The 16,184-nt window shown below is 39.4% G+C and overlaps 1 protein-coding gene across 2 annotated transcripts in view; it reads right to left on the reverse strand.

The window, feature by feature from the left end:
• USP3 (ubiquitin specific peptidase 3) overlaps nucleotides 1-15,823 on the reverse strand; it is a 102,076-nt gene extending 86,253 nt beyond the window's left edge. Inside the window, exon 1 of one of the 2 annotated variants that reach the window (XM_047074991.1) lies at nucleotides 15,620-15,823. In XM_047074991.1, the coding sequence (XP_046930947.1) occupies nucleotides 15,620-15,710 (91 nt within the window). In that variant the 5' untranslated portion in view covers nucleotides 15,711-15,823. The remainder of the gene's footprint in view (nucleotides 1-15,619) is intronic. The other variant, XM_047074992.1, reaches the window with a different exon arrangement.
• Nucleotides 15,824-16,184: the final 361 nt, after the last annotated feature.

Raw genomic sequence — 16,184 nt, forward strand, 5'->3', positions numbered from 1 at the left:
ACAGTGGAATAACGTTGTAAATATTACCTTAATACTGGAAGTTAACATTACCAAAAATGAGACAAACCAACATCATATACCTCTTGATAGGATGTCCTGAGAAGACACATTACTTCTGTAGTAGTCCTATGAAAAAAGTGCATGACCTGAATCTAATCATGAGAAAATATCAGAAAAACTCAAATTGAAGTATATTTTATAAAATAATTGGCCTGTATTCTTTAAAAATACCATGATCTGAAAGATAAAAGCCAAGAAACGGTTCCAGATTAAAGAAAACTAAAGAGTTATGACAACAAAATGAAATGCATGATCCTGGATTAGATCTGAGGTAGCTAGGTAGGTGTAACACAAAGGAAAAGTGCTGTAAAGGACATACATAAGGGACATTATTGGGACAACTGGAGAAATCCGAATGTGGAATGTGCATACCATTAATATTCTATCAGTAGATCTGAGGTAGCTAGGTAGGTGTAACACAAAGGAAAAGTGCTGTAAAGGACATACATAAGGGACATTATTGGGACAACTGGAGAAATCCGAATATGGAATGTGCATACCATTAATATTCTATCAGTATTAATGTCCTGTTTTCACCAATATCCTACACTTACTGAAAAGAAACTCCTTGTTCTTAGAAAAAACACAAACTAAAGTATTTATTGACAAAGAAGCATTTTATCTGCAAATTACTCAGGGGGGAAATATACAAACAGAGGGTGCATACATAAATGATAACACAAATGGGGTAAAATGTTAATGATTGGTGAGTCTAGGCAAAGACTCTTAACCATAGAGAACTGATGGTTACCAAAGAGGGGAGAGAATGGGTTAAATAAGTGATGGGGATTAAGGAGGGCACTTGTTGTAATGAGCACTGGGTGTTGTTTGAAAGTGTGGAATCATTAAATTCTAAACCTGAAACCAGTATTACACTGTATGTTAACTAACTGGAATTTAAATAAAACCTTGGGGGAAAAAAGTACATGGGAGTTCTTTGTACTATTCTTAGCAATGTGTCTTTAAGTGTGGAATTATATCAAAATACAAGTTTTGAGAGATTAAAAAAATTTTATTCTTTACTTCCAATTCAGGACACACTTTTTGGGGCACCTAGATGGTTCAGTCAGTTAAGCATCCGACTTCAGCTTAGGTCATGATCTCATGGTTTGTGGGTTCGAGCCCCATATTGTGCTCTCTGCTGTCAGCAAGGAGTCCGCTGGCTTCAGATCCTCTGTCCTCCCCCCCCACTCTCTCTGCTGCTCCCTCTCTCTCTCTCTCTCAAAATAAATAAATAAACTTTTAAAAAGTTAATTAATTTAAAAAGAACACACTTTTTTTAAAATACCAAAACACAAGGAACAAGGCTAAATTACCAATTCGCAGAGCCAAAGAGTTTTATGAACCCAGCATTAACTCCACTATATTGATGATGAACTAATCCAGTAAAAATATTACAACATATTAAATGTAGTAGTCCAAAGGACCTTACAACTTTCTTTTTTACATATTCAAAGTCTGGCGTGCGATTTGGTTTCCTAAGCAGAGTCAAAAAACCCCTCTGGTCTACCTAGTTTTTCTGCTGACTCTAATAGAAACAATATCTTGCTCTGTCCATCAGAGAAGGTAAATCTGAGTTTGAATTTTTACTCAAATAGAGTAAGGCAAAAGTTCAGTCTCAGTGATTTAACTATCTGAATGATAATTAGTAAGATCCATTTTTGATAGGACAAAGATCTTGCCCTAAAAACAGATTTAAAATATTTCATTTAAAAATAGACACCAAATTAAACATGGCAGACCAACTTCTCTCTCATCTCCTGTTCCTAACATCCCACTAAAATGACAAAAAAGGAATTAAACTGATAATAATTCACAAGGATAAAGAGAACATGTGAGGCAACCAAAGCACACAAAAGATTTCAACATGTTTTTGGAAGTCAGGAAGAAGTTAGAGGAGCTTTAAGAATCTTAGTAGTGCAAAGGAAGCTACAACCTAACTGCCAGCAGAAAAGAATGCAGACAGGAGGTGGCCCTGGGCTCAGGGACACTAGGCACAGCAGACAGCAGGAGAAGGACAGGATTGAAAACAATGGATCTAAGGGCTGTAAGGGACAACTGAATCATTAAACTTCCTACACCCTGATGTCAGAACATTCATGGCCAGGTGTATAGCCTGGGAAAACTGGAAAACTGAAAAACTGAATAGAGCTAAAAAAAAGTTATCATACAGACATCTTCAGTGTCACCTCCAATGAAAAAAGTTCCCCTTACCTCATAGCAAAGCCAAATATAAACAAGCCCCATCAACTCACGAAGCTTTTTAGTGCCTCACTCTTGTATGAAGACAGACAAAGATTAAACAAATCCTTGAAAAAACCCCTAGTCTGAATCGTTTTAAAAGAAAGGGACACCTGGCTGGCTCAGGCGGTAGAGCATGCAACTCTGGACCTCAGGGTCATGAGTTCAAGCCCCATGTTAGGCACAGAAATTACTGAAAAGAAAAGAAAAGAAAAGAAAGGAAAAGAAAAGAAGGGAAAAGAAAAGAAAAGAAAAGAAAGGAAGAAAGAAAGAGAAGGAAGGAAGAACGAACGAACAAGAGGAATCCAGAGGAAACAAATAATGTTGTAGCACAGAAGCATAGAAAAACTTTAAAACAAATTCTAAAACTCTGGAGTAATAGAAGATACTGCAGAAAAGCAAAAGGATATATGAAGAGGCAATGGTCAGAAAAACGAGAAAAAGCTCTTGAAAATTAAAAATATGATTATCAAAATTCAATAAAAAGGATAGAAGAAAAAATTAAGGAAATATTTCAGGAACTGGAGCCAAAGGACAAAGAAATAAAAAGATAAGAAAATTGCAAGTTCTATCCAGGACAACCAACATTCAATTAATAGGAGTTCCAGAAAGAAAAAAGAACAAATTGAGAGATATGAGTATGGGAAGATAAGTATGCTATCAAACACGGACACTGAAAGGCCCCTTCAGTATCCATCACAACAAAAGAAAAACTACCCATACCAACACATATCACTCTGAGATTTCAGAACACTAAGGATAAAAAGAATATCCTAAAAGCATCCAGAAAAAGAATAAAAGGATATACACTATGTGAAGTCTTAATAATCAGAAAGGCATCAGGTTTCTCAACAGCAACACTGGAAGCCTAAAAACAAAGAAACAACACTTTCCTATTTCTCAGAGAAAAATCTTTTCTAACTAATAGTCTATAGTCAGTCAAGCAATCAAGTATGAAGGTGGAATAAAAGTGTCAGGCTTGCATGGGGTCAAAAATCTGCCTTCTATGAGGAGGGGGCTGTATGACATACTCCAACAAAAGTCTAATAAACCAAGAAAGAAAAAGAAATGGGATCCAGGAAATGGGAGATCTCAGTGACAAGAGAACAGCAAGGGAATAATAGGATAAAATAGGATAAAAAGTGCACAGTAGGCCCAGAGAACAATCTGTTCAACTAGGAGCAAGGCGGCCCAGGTAAAGAGGTCTTCAGAAAAAAAAATAATAATACTAAGAGATTGTCTGCTTAAGTGCTTGAAAAACAATATTCATAGACATTTGACAAATTTAGAAGTAAATCTGGGAGAAATTTTGTAGAAGGCAAATTTTTTAAGAAAGGCAATTATTAACTCAAGGAAAAATAAAATTCTGGACAAGAAAGAAAAAGTACTCTCCATATTAACCAAAACTTGTACTCTAACTATATTGAGAAATGCAAAAATGGGCAGAAAGGAGGGTGGAACAAACACTAGTGTCCCCATTTACCAGAGCAAGATGTCAAGAGATAAAGCCTAAAAGCAATAAATTAAGAAATAACAATGTATTACTTAGAAGTATACAGGTATTTACCTGCATGAGAGAGAAAACTAAATGGACCTTAAAGTGGTTGTCTATGGCAGTAAAATTGAGGGCAGAGGGGAGGGAAATTGCTGCTGTGTTTTAAACCTTTGGCTACTATGACTTAATTATGTACATGTATTACTTTTTGAAAACATGAATTAATCTTTAAAAGGTAAATTGATAAAGTCCTATCAATTCATGTAACTGCCCAAGCCATTTTTTCATCTTTAAGAAAAAGCATGTCTAAAAGTTATTACATGGCACTTAGTGATGTATGGAATTGCTGAATCACTATACTGTACACTTGAAACTAATATAAAACTGTATGTTAACTATACTGGAATTAAAAATTTTTTTAAATCTCTTACATGACATAAAATTTACAATAGCAACTTATCATATGAGGTGTGTTAGGCACACAGTGAATTCCCTATATACTACAAGTAGAATTTGCAGAGCTAATTGTATGTGTTTTTTTACTAGAGAATATAATTTCAAAACTGGCCAAAACGTGTCATCTATATGTTAGCAGATCCAGTTACCTACAGAGCTAGAAAAGAGAGGGCATCTGGTCTTGCTGACTTCCCACATAGAGGCAAATTTTGATCCATAAGGCTGGTCCCCTCACCTGAGATTAAATGCTCAAGCATTTTAATCTATTTTGAAATTTCTGTAATCAGTTTTCAACATCAAATGCAAACAACATATGGAAATAATGTATGTGAAACTATATAAGCCCCCAAACAGTAATGCATTAAATAAAATTGTTATTAGTCATTCTATCACAAACTCTGACTTCTTCAGACCTATTTTGGTGAAAAACCTAATGAAGCTATTATGTATGCTACATCTACCCTACCAGCCTTCAGCTAACTGCTGGAACTGTGCCCCTACCTCCAAATGAGGGGAAAGGGTAGCGGGGAGGAGGATTACAACTACTAAAGCCAAAGCAGATTACCAAATCTAGAGTCAAAATGGGCCACTTTTGCCTTTGGAAGACCAGACACAAATAACTACAGAAAAATTGCCAAGAGTTTATATTTATATCGTTTCAAAAATAACTTCCCCTATGAAGCAGATTATGCAGAATGAAAACAAAAGCCATGCATCACTTAAGAATAATTCTGATGGGGCACCTGGGTGGCTCAGTCGGTTAAGTGTCTGACTTCGGCTCAGGTCATGATCTCACAGTTTGTGAGTTCGAGCCCTGCGTTGGGCTCTGTGCTGACAGCTCAGAGCCTGGACCCTGCTTCAGTTTCCATGTCTCCCTCTCTCTCTGCCCTCCCCCGCTTGTGCTTTGTCTCTCTCTCTCAAAAATAAATAAACATTTTAAAAAAAAGAATAATTCTGACATCCAATTTTTCCATTTACTTCACATAGCAAGATCTAATCTATTCCATGCTTTTGCCAATAAACTGAGTAAGCAAATCCAATGGTAGTGAGATCTTCAAAAGAAAACAATCAGGTCATAAATATAAACACCACACAACTATTATTTCAAAAGAGCAAGTATATGCAATACAAGACTCATATATATATATATATGTGTGTGTGTGTGTGTACATATATGAATATTTATAATTTATATTTATAAATAAATAAAATAAGTAAGAAGTTTAAGAACCTCCCATTGTCAAAGACTTTACTCAGAGAACAGGTTTAATATCTGCACTGTATAATTCTCTTCCTAGTTTTCTGTGGTTACATAATAAAGGAAAGCAGTAAAGCACAAAAGGGTGGGGGTGGGGAACACCACACTTGTATTTACTGGTATGCTGGGAATCTCTTCATTCTCCAAAAATCAGTGTGACTATTTATGGAAAAAATGGAAAGAAAAACTATAAAATGGGCACATACTTATATTCTGCCTAAGGGGCTAGATACCAAATATTACAGAAAATAGGCACCTGCAAACTCCAACAGCTGTTCTAATTGTTTAACAAAAAACAAGAGTTGGAATTTTTTAAAAAATAGTAGACACAAATCTAAAATCTGACCCACATTTCCCCAAAATATCTATTAGTTGTTCAAAGAAGAAAAACCCACAAAAGCCTAAAAAATGTTTTTAAATGAGGCTCTAAAAAGACCACAAACAAACAAAACACTTAAAATACCTGAATGTAACTGATGTAGTAAAGCTCTCAAGTTAAACTCTCATGTCATGAATGTTGACGTCTGGCAACTACTGCACACCCATAAGGTAAAACTTGAGTCCTTAGTCGGTGCAGAGCAATTTCTCCAACGTTAACACATCTCACAATTAACATTCAAAATAACTTTAAAATTTTTTAATATTTATTTATTATTTTTGAGAGAGACAGAGCACGAGTTGGAGGGGGAAGAGAGAGAGGGAGGCACAGAGTCTGAAGCAGGCTCCAGGCTCTGAGCTGTCAGCACAGACTCCAAGACGGGGCTCAAACTCTCAAACCATGAGATCATGACCTGAGCAGAAGTCGGAGGCTCAACCAACTGAGCCACCCATGCTCCCCTAACATTCAAAATAATTTAAGTGCAAGCTAGAGTTAATCTCAAATAAATCAAAGGACGTTTAACAGTGTGGCATTAAAATTAAAAGATTATCAATCAATAACCTAAGTACTGGACCCAAGAACTCTAAGAATGATTGACAGATTGATTGATGGATGTTTATTTATTTTTGAGAGAGAAACAGACAGACTGTGAGGGGGGTAGGGGCAGAGAGTAGGAAACACAGAATCCAAAGCAGGCTCCAGGCTCTGAGCTGTTAGCACAGAGCCTGACACAGGGCTCAAACCCATGAACTGTGAGATCATGACCTGAGCCAGTCAGACACTTAACCGACTGAGCCACCCAGCCACGCCAGCAACTAACTCTAAGTTTTAAATAGAAGTTCTTTTTTTAAAAAATATTACATTAAAGCATTTCTCTAACATGTTATCTATCAATTTTTCCAAAACATTCTAGAGCAAAAACTGTTTCCTTGAAATTTCAGTATGATCTTCAAAAACTTTGACCAAAACATTACCATCCCAATATTGTGCAACAAATGTTCAAAACAAAGGAATGAACAATAATCTATTATTATACAATAAGTGTAGTATCTTACAAGCAGTTAAATTAAACCTGTAGGAATATGACAGTTAATCACCAGCCTGCTCTTTCTGATGATGAGATAGTACAAGAACAGTCTATAAAATGAAGAGTCTTCAGGGTAGGTCAAGGATAAACAGGCAAACATGTTTACAAAGCTGTCTTAAACCTAACTAGAAAAAATATCAGGACTGAATGTCTACTCAAGATGGAAAACGGCCCACTGATAGAACTATTAAATCCTAAAGCACAGTACAAAGTCTTCACATAAAAACCAGTTGGTTATATCTTTTCAAAGATACAAGCTAGTTCATATTGTAAAAATAAACTTTGAATTCCCACCTTGTATTTATTAATCATGAAGCATTTAGCTAACACAAACACTAAGACAACTATAAACTTCAATGTCTAAGTTTAATTTCAACAATAGTTTTCAAAATCTGAAATGGCCTAAGTTCATCTGCATTTTACACATCTGTAAATAACACACATACATACTTTTCAATATTTAAGAGAGGGAAATCTGTTTTAATCTTAGTAGTCTAAAAACTATAATTAACCTTTATAAGAAATACAACTGGAAAATCTTAGACCATAACTAAGTGGAATCTACAAAGTACACTGGCCTAAAAGCAAAAATTCAAAAAACCTCTGAGGTACCAGAAGCAAAAGCAAAATTTCATCTCTTAAGAATTCCCTATCTCCCCTACCCCATATGAAAACCACCTCCAAGAAGAATCTCCTCTACCAGAAACAAAATTTAAAAATGAGAAGGGACTTGGAGCACCTGGGTGGCTCAGGTGGTTAACCGCCGACTTCAGCTCAGGTCACGCTCTTGCAGTTCATGAGTTCGAGCCCCATGTCAGGCTCTGCACTGACAGCTCAGAGCCTGGAGCCTGCTGTGGATTCTGTCTCCCTCTCTCTCCGCTCCTTCCCCACTTGTGCTCTCTCTCTCTGTCTCTTAAAAATAAATAAACATTAAAAAAAAATTAAAAATGAGAAGGACAACTTCAAGAGCAGAAGCACATTTATTTTTTCTTAATGTTTTATTTTTATTTTTGAGACAGCACAAGCAGAGGAGGGGCAAAGAAAGAGAGACCAGGATTTGAAGTGGGCTCTGAGCTGACAGCAGTGAGCCAATGAGCCCAATGTGGGGCTCAAATTCACGAACACAATGTGAGATCATGATCTGAGCTGAAGTCAGATGCTCACCCAGCCACCTAGGTGCCGGAAGAACAGAAGCGCATTTTAAAAATAACCAAAGGCTAGCTGCATTTTATCCATTGCTATGTTGAGAAGGCTGATTTATTATATCTGAACTAAAGTAATATGAATTTCAGACAACAAAAAAAAATTAGATCTGAACTGTAATGAAGTTAAGACATTCAAAAACAGCAGTTTCTTCCAACCACATTACCAATCTTGTTCCAACTTGTCTGCACTTTAATCAATAAACAGGGAGAGGAAAGGCTAATCAAATACAGAATTTTAAAATAAATTATTTTCAAAATGTGGAATTTAAAACATATTTCTGCCAAAAATCTTCAAAGGAATTATTTCCAGTATGTTTCCAAACACTTTAAATCCTTTAAATTATTAAGCACTAAGTTACTGGATGACAAAATAAAGACCCTGCTTTTTAAAAGGCAAGCTGAAAGTATGGTTTGAATGGTATTTGAATCTAAGCTTTGGGCTATCTCTAATACCCCCAAGCATCTTAAGCAACTCTCTTAATCTTTGTCTCAGTTTCACAATCCATAAAACAGGAAAAACTACAAGGATGGGCAGTTAATTAAATTAGTTAGGATTAAACGCTAGCAATCTTCTTTGAAGTTACTTTATGTTGTTCTCCATTCTCCTCCTACTCAGTAAAACTAATAGATGAGAAAACATCTGGAATTACTATAGATACTAACATCTGCAGACTCACAGCAGCTAAAAGATGATCTCTACATACAAGTTTCTAAATTAAAAAGCATTCAAACCCCAAAAGATTCCAGGATACAACTGCAATGAACAAGTTTTAGGTAAATTTTCTTTCAATCTAAAAGACACCTACTCTTACCTACATTCTCAATTTAGACTTACTATGAATCACAGAGCATCTTGAGAGGTCTTGGCACAAAATAATTCTAGGTAAGATGAACAAGCTGTTACTAATATCAATGCTATTCTCACCATTCTAAACTGTCAATCAAGGTAAGCTTCATCACAAATATACCATCCAAAAAGTACTAGCCCCTGCTGAGAATCTAAGTACTTCCTTCTAAGCCATCTGTCCAGGAAAGCTCTATTAAAACACCCAGAATGCAATTGCTCTCATGTCTAAAGGAGCTATGAATAAACATGAAACACTAAAATATATTAAACCGTATATATTTTCCACTTCAAGCACTGATAAACTACCTACCCAACTCTATTCCAATGCCTAGGCTGAACACCAAACCCATAAGGAGGGAGGTGGGAAACTGCAGTTAATCGAAGGATAATATTTTTTTTTTAAAGGAGAAAAATAGGGGTGCCTGGGTGGCTCAGTCGGTTAAGCATCAGACTTCAGCTCAGGTCATAATCTCGTCATTTGTGGGGTCAAGCCACCATGTGGGGTTCTGTGCTGAGAACTTGGAGCCTGGAGCCTGCTTCAGATTATGGGTCTGTCTGTCTGTCTGTCTGTCTCTCTCTCTCTCTCTCTCTCTCTGCCCCTCCCCTGCTCACGCTCTGTCCCTGTCTCTCAAAAATATTAAAAAAAAAAAAAAAGAAGAAGAAAAAATATATAAAATAGCTCAAGAAAGAGAGAAAAACTCTAAAAGAAAGAAAAAAACAAAGTTGGGGGAAATGTACATGTAAATTACTCCCTGATAGAAGAGAGACTCAATTAAATTTTTAAAACAGGAATTTAAATTACTCACTGAGCTCAAACTAAACTACTTACTCTCCTGCTTACTGAGCTACAAATACTACAAACGTATTTCTAAATCTAGTTTCAACAATCCAAAAATGAATCTATTAAATTCCAGTAAAGAAGGAAATTGCATATATTAAAATGATTTAAAAAGTAGGATGTTATAAAGGCCTAAGGCTAATGCTGTAAAAGCAAATAATGATGAGAAGGAATTATTTTGAGAATAAATGAATAACGGGAAACCGAAACAAAGAGTTCACATTCTCCTCTTAACCCTATCCTTTCTTCTGCTTTGGACATGAAGGATATTCTTTGTATACTACTAAGAATACTATTTAGAAAATAACTTCTGATCAATGTGTCAAAACTTCACAAAAGCAAAACGTTAGGCTCAATGCCCAGACTGCAGCCTCTCCAAGCAAATACACAAAGCACACTCTAGATTCTAGGTATTTCACATGTACTACCAATTATTTAGAGACTTTGCTAAGGCTGGTTTAAGGTTCTGGGGGTGAGGGGCAATACTGCTAGAAAAACTCGAAAGACAATTACATTTGACTTAAGCTTACAAATATTACCCACAAAGTTTAAGTTCTTCAGAGAAGTATATAAAATTCAAATGTTAGCCTCTAGAATTAATGTGAAAAGCATCACCTGTCCACTGATTTTGAACTGCCCCAACCACACTGACACTAAAATGTCCACCTGCCCATCTATAAACACAGAATGCCAAAAGAATACAAATTCATTGTGGCAACAACATTGCAGAAGGCCATTTGCTCATAATCCAGACAAAGTATACCTTACAAACTAAAATACTGGGAGTGAGGTCTGGTGAAAGCATTCTGGGGAGAAGTTCACTCTGCATTTATTTTCAACATAAAGTTTAAGGCCATTCCAGCCATGATCTTAAGTTGAAGAAATTCCTTCATTCATTAAGCAAATATTTACTGAGTGTCTTATATACATGCTAAGCACCTAATAAGTACTTTAAACAGTGTTACCAAAAGCAGAAAATACATTCGACTCAAGGATGAACAAATGACTGATCCTATCTTGAAAATTTAGTCTACTGGGCATCCAAGAGTCTTCTTTAGATGAAGGTTGTAAGAGAAATATGACACAAGATAACCCATCACCAGATCAAGGTAATTTCTCACATTTATCACAAGCTTTACTAAAAATCACAAATTTATTACCACTGTCAAGGACTCAATAATTAGTGCCTATTCTTACTAAACGGATCTTCAAAACGGGTGGGGGTATCTCTAATGTCCACCCCCAATTGGAGAACACTCACTTCATTTACACTTAGTTTTCTTGGGTAGAATAATGTGAGGGCAACTGTGTACTGGAAACTTAAAGAGGTATTCTCAGCTCTTTGAAGAATTAATCAGGGAAAATTCTCATGACTATGCTATTAAAATATCTCCAATTTAACTGGCTATTTTATTTAATCCAAACGCCTGAGGTCCAAATGCTTATTCTTTGGCTTTAGTTATTAAAACAGTTGTGTTTAGGGCACCTTTTTAAACAATTTGTGTTTTCTCTCCTGTATTTTACCACTTGTTCAGTCATTTTACCCACAAAAGTAAGAAATGCCCAAGCCTCCAGCTTCTGAAAATAACATCTGGTATGTGCACGTAACAAAGATCTTGAGAGAATGTCCTAGTTTTTATTTAAAACTTTTTCACTTAAAATGAAATGCCCTTAGCAAAGATTAGACATAAATCAGCCTTTACCTTATTAGGAAATTGCTATTTTCAACATTTACCTTAAACCACAACATGGATTTATCTTCTAACCTGTTAGCTTCCTGTCTCTCACCAACTAGATTAGACTGTAACTTTTTTGAGAGGACAGGACAACTGGACCCCAACAGAACTGGATCTGTTCCCAGCAAATATATTTGAAAAACCCTGTAAGTCTCCACAAAGACATAAATGTGGCTAGCCTTAAGGATTTATCTAATATTTTAAAGCTTTTTATTAGAGCAATTGTCCTTCACGGTTAGTATAGTTATATTACTAGTGCATTCTCAAAGTGTGGTCCTGGACCCCTGAGAGTTTCCAAAACCCTGTCAGGGGTATAGTGAAGTCAAACCATTTTCATAAATAATAATAAGATGTTACTTTTATTGTTTACCCTCATTCTCTCACAAGCATACAGTGGAGTTTTCCAGAGGCTACATGATGTGTGGTATCTCAAGAGACTGAATGCAGAAGCAGATACGAAAATGCAGCTGTCTCCTATTAAGCTAGACAATAATAAGAGCTGCAGAAATGTAAAATAATGCCACTCTCCTTATTAAATCTTTGTTTTGAAAAGTACAGTTATTTTATGTACACTATTGTTTCTATTAACAGGTAATGGGTTTATTACTGTTATTTGTAAATGACTTACTAAAATATATTTAAATTTTGTTTTAATATCTAGTACAGCAAATATCAATAGATACAAGCCATACAAAAGCTGAGGTTTCAGTAGTTTTTAAGTATATAGGGGTCCCAAGAAGAAAAAGTTTGAGAACCACTGTAGTATACAATTATATAACCTAACATACAGTGCCTTATTCCATAAATAAGAAGCTCAAGTTAATGCTGAAATATAATTACTTCTTACACACCCTAATCTTGTTGAGTAAGATATCTCCTTGCAAAGCATAATTCAGCATAAAGCCAGTCTGTCCTAGGCCCTATTTAAGGGGCTTTAGATATTTAAGTATGCAGACTCCTATTTATAAAGATGTTCTGGCTGTAATACCACCTATTACTTGCCTAGTGTACAGGAGTTTCCCAACACTTTCACGAAAAATTATCTTGTTCATCCTAGCAGCAACCTGTGAAGTAGATGTGAAGTATTACCCCCCCTTTTTTTTTTACAGATGAAATAATCAAAGTGATGCTCAAAAGAAAAAGAACTACTTGTCCAAGGATGTACTGCTAGCTAACAGAGCCTAGGACGTTGGCCTTTTGCAATTTGCTTGGCTGCCTTAAGGCTGTTTCACTGTGGTGTAATTGCAAGCTCCCAAAGAAAACAAGGCGAGGGCATTACTTTTATTGTCCCAGTGCCAAAACAGGGATTTTTTTTCCCTCCTTAATAAGAATGTAATCGGACTCAATACTCAGTCACAGCATTATTCAACACACTGGCTACCCTTTTGGTCCCCTACCAAAAAAAAAAAAAAAAAAAAAAAAGAAAATAAATTCAAGAGTTAGAGAATAAATACCAGAATACATAACACTCCAAGATGATGAATTAGTTAAGGACTCACAGATTTACTAATCATTTAATCACTGAAACAGGCAGGCAAGAACAAGATCAAGCTCAATACAGTAACAGAAGATTATATCAACAAATGGATGACAACAGGTTAAAATGGGAGGCCCATACGAAACGGGTCAATTCACAAAACATGAACAGAAGGAAAAAAAACATAAAGTTGTGAATCTAGCTTTATTGATTCTAGAAATCCAAGCATGTGACTAGAACCACCCTTGTGAAGCAATGTCAGAGACAAATTTTGTTTCAAGATGCAAAGACCGCCATCCTCCTCCTGGGAGAGAAATCACCCCATCTTTAAGGCTACACATAATATTTTGTTCTTGTTATCAGCACAAGTCTGTTAGTTATGCTCCATTTTAACTTCAGTTCCTCAAGAGATACTCATTTTTCTGCACTTATTTCCACAGTCAAGTGGACTCCCTGACTGACAAAGGCCAAGACTGACTCACAACAGGCTATCTGCCACTTGCATAAGCTCTTTCCCCTTTATAATTTTTTTAATGTTTATTTATTTTGAGATATAGAGAGCACGCCCACAAGCACAGGGGAGGGGGGGCAGGGATGGGTGACTGGAGCAGAGAGAGTGAGAGAGTGAAAGAGTGAGAGTGAGAATCCCAAGCAGGCTTCGTGCTGTCAGCACAGAGGCCAACACAGGGCTTGATCCCATGAACCGTTCATGACCTGAGCTGGAACCAAGAGTCAGACACTTCAACAACTGAGCCACCCAGGCGTCCCTCTTTTTTAGATGCAAATGCTCAGCGAGGCCATCTTTAAATTCGATGTGATTTTACCTAGAAAAAACCAGAAGTGTGCTGTCCACTTTGTACCCCTGAAGTTTACTACAGATGAGCAAGAGCTCATCACTACAGCTATCACTATTCCTCAAGTGATAAGCTTTTCCTAGTGTTTACTTTGGTCCTTTGTTTTTCAAATCTCTGGGGCGGGTGGGGGGAGGATTAAAAGTTAGGTTATAGCACGACAGCTATAGCTACAATTATAGCTAATGCACCCCCAACCAATTTGTAAAACGATTTGCTACACCGTATTTATTTTTCCATACTCAACATTCACTGTGGAAGAGAAATTTGTAGGTGAAAGCTAATTTGTACAAGTTTCTGCACCTTCATAAAAAAACTGCAATACTGCACTGTAAAACCAATTTAACCTGTTAATCTTTAAAGGCATCATGCAGAAAAAGATCATCTGACTTTACAAAGGCACGAAAAAGCATCAAACCTCTGAAAGCTCCAAGAAACCGCAGTTATTTCTAGTCCTTACCCTAGAGTACCTTTTTCTTTGTGGCGTTGCCTATGTTTTTCTCCAAGGACATAATCACCATTTAAGAAGTAACCTGTCAAAAGTGTTAAAGCGTTCTCTCAACTACCTTCCCAGCTCCAAACCACAATGATAAATGTCACACATCCAAACTGTACCATTGCCATTTTCCTATATTTCTTCAAATGAACTTAAGGGTTTTGAAATGCACAATTCAAATTTTACACTACACCTCAAGCTACCATTGATCATCTCAAAGCTAATAAACAAAGACTCTAGCGGCGGCACCAGGGCCCTACCAGGAAGTAATCAAAGCAGTGTGGCTGGTGCGATCCTAAGTCGCTAGGGCAGACAATAAGAGGGCACTGGGGCTTCCAAAGAGCCCAACAGAAGGAGTTAAGATGCTTAAGTAACGCAAAAGCAGTACATAAACCTAATAACGGTCCTACAGCACATGAATTCGGGAATCTTAACGCAATTTCAGACAACCAAAAGATATGAAAGGCAACTCGAGCCGCCCTTCCAAACCAGCTGCTGGCTCAGCCTCCGGAGCTTTTTAGCCCGCAGCCTGTCTTCAAACTTCACCCTTCACGTTTGATGAAAGACTCCAACCTCCGCCGCCCGAGTTCCGAGCGCCTCTCGGGGCTGAGGGCTCCCACCTGGCGTGGATCGAGTTGCCCGAGCCTGCCGGGAAGCGAAAGGAAGCCGGGCGGAGGAAGCGGCGAAGGGCCCCTGCGCGCCCCGCAGCCCAAACAAAGCTGCGCCCGGTGAGCGGCGCTTTTCTCGTGCGGTTGAGGAGGGACGCAACCCGGGCCCCACCACACGTGCGGCCGCCGCGTGGGGGCCGGACACCCGCCCCCACAGCCCCGGACCCGGCGACACGGGTGAGTACAGCCCCCCGGCAGGGCGGGGCGGGGGGCGAGCCGCGCGGGCCCGGGCCCCCGCCCGCCGCTGCCCCCACGCGCTCGTGGCCCCCGCGGGCTCCCGCCCCTCTCGGGCCTCTCCTCAGCGGGCCGGGCCGTCGGGCCGCGGGAAACAAAGGAGCCGCCGCCGCTCCACCCGCGGCGCCCGCCCGAGCCCGCCTCACCGAGTACCCCTCCCCAGCCGCCGGGCCCGGCTCGCCCTCACCCCACCCTGGGTCCGCGCGCCGGCCGCCCGCGGCCCCTAGACGGCAGGCCGGGCGAGACCGGGGCCTCGGGTGCGCGGCAGGGCCGCCCCGGGGCCGCACTCACCGCTGCAACACCAAGACGACGGGGAGCCGTTGGGGAACTTGGCTGAGTCCGGAGTGATGCAGACGCTTGAGCTGAGGTGTGGACACTCCATTGCCACGAGGAGGGCGGCGAGGAAGGCTAAGGCTCGGAGACTGGGAGACGGGGCGGGGGGCGGCGCGGCTGCGAAGGCTCCGTCTGGGGTCGCTCCTCGCCGGGCGCTCGGCCGACGGCGGCTGCGTCCCGAGCCCTTGCGTCAAAGAAAGCAAAGGCTTCCGGGCGCCGGGTTTTCCCACCCGCCGTCTCCAGAAGCCCCGCTCCCAAGAACGTGGAATTCCGCGATCCGGGTTCTACCGCCACCCATAGGCTCAGGGCTTCCGTCTTCCCAGGCCGGCCCCGCCCCGCCCCTAGTCAGGCCCCGCCCCCAGACCCGGCCCCGCCCCCGTCCTCTCGCTCCGGGTGGGGTTCCAAAGCGCGCGGGCGGGTGGCGCTGAGAATCCCGCTGCGTTCGCGAGTGACTTACCAACTTTGCAGCGCGGAGCGGCTGTGGCTTCCCCCTCTTACCGGTAAGGGTGGGGCGCCAAGCCCC

Source organism: Lynx rufus, unplaced genomic scaffold, assembly GCF_022079265.1.
Source record: "Lynx rufus isolate CCGP_SWC_20201006 ecotype Redwood Valley unplaced genomic scaffold, mLynRuf1.p SCAF_13, whole genome shotgun sequence".
In the NCBI taxonomy this organism is placed as follows: Eukaryota; Metazoa; Chordata; class Mammalia; order Carnivora; family Felidae; genus Lynx; species Lynx rufus.